This window comes from Chinchilla lanigera, unplaced genomic scaffold, assembly GCF_000276665.1.
Source record: "Chinchilla lanigera isolate Chin_1 unplaced genomic scaffold, ChiLan1.0 scaffold00012, whole genome shotgun sequence".
Classification (NCBI taxonomy): Eukaryota; Metazoa; Chordata; class Mammalia; order Rodentia; family Chinchillidae; genus Chinchilla; species Chinchilla lanigera.
In genome coordinates, this window is record NW_004955413.1 from 24,403,899 (window position 1) to 24,410,167 (window position 6,269).

At 65.0% G+C, this 6,269-nt stretch overlaps 2 protein-coding genes across 2 annotated transcripts in view; both read right to left on the reverse strand.

Moving 5' to 3' along the window:
- The window catches only part of Slc16a8 (solute carrier family 16 (monocarboxylate transporter), member 8), a gene marked incomplete in the record, with an annotated part of 6,134 nt that extends 3,278 nt beyond the window's left edge, over positions 1-2,856 (reverse strand). Inside the window, 3 exon segments of the mRNA XM_013511545.1 lie at positions 1-239; positions 381-524; positions 1,097-2,856. Of these exon segments, the coding sequence (XP_013366999.1) occupies positions 1-239; positions 381-524; positions 1,097-1,310 (597 nt within the window).
- Positions 2,857-2,957: 101 nt separating this feature from the next.
- The window catches only part of Baiap2l2 (BAI1-associated protein 2-like 2), a gene marked incomplete in the record, with an annotated part of 23,924 nt that continues 20,612 nt past the window's right edge, over positions 2,958-6,269 (reverse strand). Inside the window, 4 exon segments of the mRNA XM_013511544.1 lie at positions 2,958-3,405; positions 3,557-3,600; positions 4,048-4,255; positions 4,507-4,638. Of these exon segments, the coding sequence (XP_013366998.1) occupies positions 3,330-3,405; positions 3,557-3,600; positions 4,048-4,255; positions 4,507-4,638 (460 nt within the window).

Below are 6,269 nucleotides of genomic sequence, written 5' to 3' on the forward strand. Positions count from 1 at the left end.
GGGGGGCGGCGGCCGCATGACGGCTCCGCAGGCGCAGCAGTGCAGCAGGAGGCCGCCGAAGAGCAGGAAGCCGCCGCGCCAGCCGAAGCGCTCGAGCAGCACCTGGCCGAGCGGCGACAGCGCGGACAGGAACACGGGGCTGCCCGCCGCCGCCAGCCCGTTGGCCAGAGGCCGCCGCCGCTCGAAGTACAGCCCCAGCATGATGAGCGACGGCTGGAAGTTGAGGGCCAGGCCCAGGCCTGCGGGCGAGGCGGCGCTGTGCGGTCGGGGAAGCCGAGGAGGGGGCATCGCGCCGCCCCTCGAGGGGTACCGGGGCCAGGAGGACTCGGGCAGGGCCCCCCCGCGCCCCGCCCCACCCCGGGGACGCGGGGCGCCCTCACCTGTGAGCACCCCGGCAGTCAGGTACAGCTCCAGCAGGCGCCTGGCGAAGGAGGCCAGGATCATGCCCGCCGCGGCCAGCAGCCCGCCCGCCAGCATCACCGGGCGACAGCCGAAGCGCGTCACGAGGACGCTGGACACGGGCCCTGTGGGCAGGCGCGGTCACGGCGGGCACGACCCTCCGCCAGGCGGACCGGGCCTGGAAGGTGGCGCCGGAGGGATCGGTTGCCCAGGCCCGGACGCGGGGGGCGTGCTCCCGCGGACCCGGGAGGTGTGGGCGTCTCGGCCCAGAGCCCCTCGGCCCCGCCCGTCCCAGAGCCAGGCCCCTCAGCACCGTGGCCTCCACCGCCTCCTTATCTAAACAGGCTCCACGTCCCCGCCGGGCAGGTCTCCCCGCGGCTGGGTTCCCCCAGCGCCCCAGCCCGCCCGCTCCGCACCCCCACACAGGCGACTGAGGCCGTGGAGCAGGGGTTTCCCTTAGATCTGTTTGCTCACTGCTGAAACACTCGCGTGGGTCTGCTGGGACAGAGCTGGCCAGGTCCCTGCCTGGGCGGGTTCTACCCTGGCCCCTGGCCCTTTCCTGCCCCCTCCTCTCCTCTTTCTGCTGCCAGGGTGTCCACAGGAAGCAGGGGGTTCCTGCGCAGGGACGGATCTCTCAGCCTCCACCCCCATCCCACCCGCCGTTCTGGGCCCTGCGGCGGGCCGGGAGAGCGCTGACCCGTGCCGTAGAGCATGGCCAGCATGATGGAGGAGACCCAGGCCGTGTCGCTGTAGCCGGCGCCGAAGTCGCGCATGAGCGAGCGGAAGAAGACGCTCACGGCCTTGGGGAAGCCATAGGCGAAGCCGGTGATCACGAAGCAGGCGGCCAGCACCATCCAGCCCCAGCCGCCGTCTGGGGGGCCCACACCCCGCCGGGGGCCGCCAGCTCCCATCGCCACGGCCTCTGCTGGGGAAGACGGGGACGAGAGGAAGTGGCAGGGTCTGTGGAGCCCAGAGAAGCGGGATGGAGACCTGGGGAAACCGAGGGGAAACCGAGGCCCTGAGTTACCCGGAGATCCCTCTCTGCAGCGAGCCAGGAGGGGAAAGTGCCGAGGCTCAGCCCGACCCTTTCTCCCCACCAGGGGCTGTGGAGCGTGCCGCAGGGCACCGGGTGTCCCACCTGAGACTCGGCTTCAGGAAGGCTCCCCTGGGAGGGCTTCTTCCCGTCAGGACCTAGTGACGGCAGAAGGGATGTGGTGTGAGAGCCAGGCAGCCAGTATGTGCGCAGAGGTGTGCTGGGGGACAGCCAGTGTCCTCAGCGAGTAGGTGTGAGGGTCTCTGGACAATCAGAACAAATGCCCCGTGGGACAGGTGCCAGCTGCAGAGTGGGTTCTGCGTTATTTTCCTACTGGCCTTACTCTGTGTTCCTACTTTTTCTTGACGATGGGAGTGACGGTTGTCATTGGAACATTAAGGGGGACCCAGGTCACACGGAACATTAGCTCTGTCTCAGAAGCGAAGGGAGCTGAGGTGTGGATCACCCCAGGCCCCTCCCCTTGCTGAACCTCAGTTTCCCCACCTGTAAGATGGGTGACTGATCTCACCTTGGCTAGCTAGAAGCCTTGCAGAAGGGGGTTGGACCCCCAGCAGCCCCCAAGCCCTCCACCCACCAACACTGGCTCCCCCGCCTCTCACTCCTGGGGTGCCGCCCAGGGGTTCTCTGCAGCACCCGCCTCCTGGTTACAGACCAGGAGGGCGCACCAGGCCTCATTACCCTGCACCCTCCACTCCTGGGGTATCCTTACTGGCCTTGGGCAAGGCTGTGCCCCCTCCCCAGGGGAACCTGGGACCGTGCCCTCTTGCCCTGGCCCCAGGTCCCCGCAGCGGCCACCCTGCACTCACCGGGCCTGTCTCGCTCTGGGCATCAGCCTCATCGCCCAAGGCCTGTAGAGAGGAACGGCCTCGCAGGCTCCTGTGGCACGACCCCGCTAGGGCTCAGTCTCCCCTGCACTAGCAGCCCGAGATCCACTGCTGCCTGCTCACCTCCTCCCCATCCTGCTAAGAGGCTTTTGCCTGAGAAGGGGAAGGGCTGGATGGGCCATGAGCACTGGGCCAGCCTCTGCAGGGGGTTCCCTGCCCTGGCCAGGGAAGGCTGAGGGGACCCCTCTTAACGCTGGGGGCCTCAGGCAGAGGACAAAGCCCAGGGGATCCTAATCTGGTGCTGGGGGGCACTGCCCCCAATTCTTGTCTGCCCCTGCCAGCCACATTCCACGAGGGCTCCCGGCTTCCCGGATCAGCCTAATCCAGGGGCTCAGGCACGCAGCGTGGGGGGGAGGGGCCAGAACAAAGGGTGCTGTGTCCAGGGGCTGCCTGAGGGGAAGGTGCTGGGGTCACCCCCCCTCATAGAGCAGCCACTGTTTCCTGGGGTCTGGGGCAGAGCTTGGGAGGGGTGGCCTGAGGGCAGCCCTAAAAAGTTACTCAAAATGAGGGGCCTCTCAGAGAGTAGCCACAACCTTCGGAACCTTTAGCCCTCATTCCCCATTGGGGGTCCCCACTCCTGACCTCCCGCCCTGTCCCCCAAATGACACGACCACTCTGGCTGCCATGTCCACGTCCTTTATTGCTCATCGCCTACGGAGGTTCAGTGGGACCCTGTGCAGGCGCGGGTGTGGCACAGGGGCAGGGAAGGGGCAGGAGGCTGGGGAGAAGTGTGCGGCCCCCGGGAGTCCCAGGGCCCCTGCAAGGAAGAAACTGCTCCGTTTCCCAATTCTGCCTGCTGTCCTCTGGAGGCCCCAGACCGAATGTCAGCACCCAGGGAGCTGCTCAGGTTTGCAGTGGTCCGGGAAGGATGGCCGCCCGGGCGTCAGGGCCCAGGCATCTCGGAGCCACTGCTGCCACCGCCACCGCTGCCAGCTCTGAACGGCCCTGGGCAGGCGTGCAGTTCTACCTCAGACCCCGATGGAGGAATGACCTCAGCGGATGAGGGGTGCCGAACGGTCGTTGGTGACAGTGGGACGCAGCTTCACGGTGGCAAAGGGATTCGTGCCCCTGGAGAGGGCAGGCGAGGGTCAGAGGGGCCTAGATCCCCAGCTGGCTGTGCACCCAGGGAGGGCAGCCGGCCCGGGAGTCCCCCTCCTGCCGCCAGCTCAGGACCATGGGATCACCTGCTCCCCACCTTCTGCCGAGGGCAGGGACTCACCGAGGGAAGAGCTCCGGGGGGTGCTGCTCCCAGGCCATGACCTTCTGCGGTTGCGGGAGGAAGGGCGGGGTGGGTGAGGAAGGGGCAACACCGTCCCCCTCTCCTCTCACTGTCCCCGCCTCAGGAGGCGCTGGGCCAGAAGAGCCCGCCTTGCAGACTCTGGGAGAGGAGACCTGGCAGTGGGAGGCCAGAATTCTCTGGTTTCAAATTTGACACAGCTCTGGGCTCTGCCAGGACCAGCTCCTCCACCAACCACCCTCCGGGACAGGATGGGGAGACCCCGTGGGGAGATGCCCTCCCTGCTGTGCAGTCCCAGCAGTGCTTTGGCCCAGGACCCTGGTCTTTCTGCCCTGAGCAGGGTGAAGGTCTTTGTCCGTGCTCCAGGCAGGACCCACGCGGAGGGTCCCCTGCCTGGCAGCCACTAGCAGGACAGGGAGTCGCTCTGCCCCCACTTCCCTGTCCAGGGCTGAGGACAGGCAAGGGGCCCTCACCTTGACGTCACTGGCTGCACCCATGCTGCCCATGCTGCCGCGGCGGCTGCCAGGCAAGGGTGTGGGTGAAGGGCTGGGGGCGCGGCTCGGGACCCTGCTCGGGGTTCGGGAGCGGGACTGGCCGTCCCAGTATTCTGGGGACACTGTAGAGTTGGCTGGCCTGTCCAGGAGGTCGTCAAGGCTGTGGCTGCCCCGGAGTGGGTAGGACCTGAGTGCAGAGGAGGGAGGGGAGCAAAAGGGGTCAGGGTTGGTCCTGCTGCTCTGACCCCAGCTGCTGGGTCCCACCCCTGCCCCCAGGAAGAGGCAGATGGGGGACATGATGGCCTTCGGTGGGAAGAGGTAGAGTGGCAGGGTGGCTCTGTGAGGACTGAAGGGGCCAGGGCCCCAAGACTGCACCTCACGAATGCATCCAGGACTGACCAGGTGCACCCCCATGGGAGCCCCACCCCACCCAGGTACCTGGAAGACAGCTCGTTCATGGGGCTCATGGGACTCATGGGGTTTATGGCAGTCACGGGGCTCAAGGGGGTCATGGGATTCACAGCCACCTCCTCCAACGGTTTCACATAGGCCTCGGGGAACCAGCCGCTCCTGCGGGGCAGAGACAGAGTTCCCTCAAAGAAGGCCAGTAACAAGGGTCAAAATAATTCCAAGAAGAGCAGACAAATACTGCCCTGTCCTGTGTCTGGCTTTACTTGAGGGCTTTGCAGATAGTGACCTGGTCACTCACAAGAGGAAGCATTTCCTGGCATTCACGGTCTTACAGTCTGGCCCTAACCTGCCCTTCCCTCCTCGTTCCACTGGGGAGCCTTTGCCTTCGAGAGGAGGAACTAGAGGTCCCAGGAGAAAGCAATCTGTCCCTGCTGTAAGATGTGGCTCTCCTCTCTAACCACTGTGTGCAAACATGGTAAGCTGAGCAAGCCACGCACCCCTCCCCGGAAGCTCTGGCCTTGCGAGAGACAGACCCACCCTCAGGCTGACAGGGCACTGAGCCAAGGTAGGGGCAGGGGGTGGTGGGAGGGGCCACAGAGGCGCCCAGAGGAAGGAGCACCCACGCCCAGGTGCCTGACTCCAAACCCAGCGCTCTTCCCACTGCAGCCCAGGCTTCACTCCGCCCTGGGACCCCCAGGCCTGCAGCGACCCCTTCACCCAGAGCACGGGGGCTGCACCCCCACTTCACTGCACTTGACCTTTGCTCCTCATCTTTCCCAGGCTGGAGATTCACCGCACCTTTAGGGTGCAGATTCTCGCAGAACACAAGCCCTGAGGAAATATTCTCCAAGGAGCTGCCTTACACCCCGGACAGCCTGCTCTGCGGCCCCCTGGACGAAAGGCACCCCAACTGAGAGAGGAGCACCATGCCTCTGTGCCCTTCAGTCCTCACCAGGAAGTGCCTCCTGAGGACACACCTGGCAGTTGCCTTCCCTAAATGGGCCCTGGGAAGAAGGGTGACATTCCTTTAGAACAGCGGTGTCGAACCTTTTAGAGCTTTCAATGATAATAAACAGCTGGCCGAGGCACGCGTGCCATAGATGTGCTACCACTGGTCTAGAAGACTTCCAGCCAGGTGCCCAGAACTCTGCTCCACCCTGGGTCTGATATGGGCCTGCAGGTGGGCACTCCAGGGGCGCCTCCTTCCTGGTCTGTGGTTTCTCACCCCTGACCCCCTTCCTCACCTGCTGGGCCATGATCTTATCCCCCTGGGCAACATCCACGGGCCATCTGCACTGCACACACTCTCCACCCATCACCCACAGCCCGCTCACAGCCCTCCTGGGCCACCCCCAGTCTGTGCAGGCCCCCACACCCGCCCAGCCCCCGCTTGCACACACATGTGCCCACCTGTTCGTGTGCAAATCCAAGCTACCACCCGCCTCTCCAGAACTACACATGCATCCCTGCATCAGTTCATTCACGTATGCCTCCCTCTACTCCACTTCCGCCTTCCTCCTGCGGCCTGAGTGGGAGTGGGCATCTTGCTGGCCTGCCCAGATAGCTCTGTGGGCGGCACTGCCCGACCCCGGCACACCCCACTTTTCCTTCTGCGGCAAGCCGGTCCTGCACACACCGTTTGGCTGCCAGCTCTGCGCTCTGAGAGGCTTGCTGGGGACGCAGTTTGTATTGCCCCACATCCCCTGCTCCACTCTGGGTGTCCAAACAGCACCACAGCATGGTTTTGGCTTTTTTTTCTTTTTCTTTTTCTTTTTCTTTTTCTTTCTTCT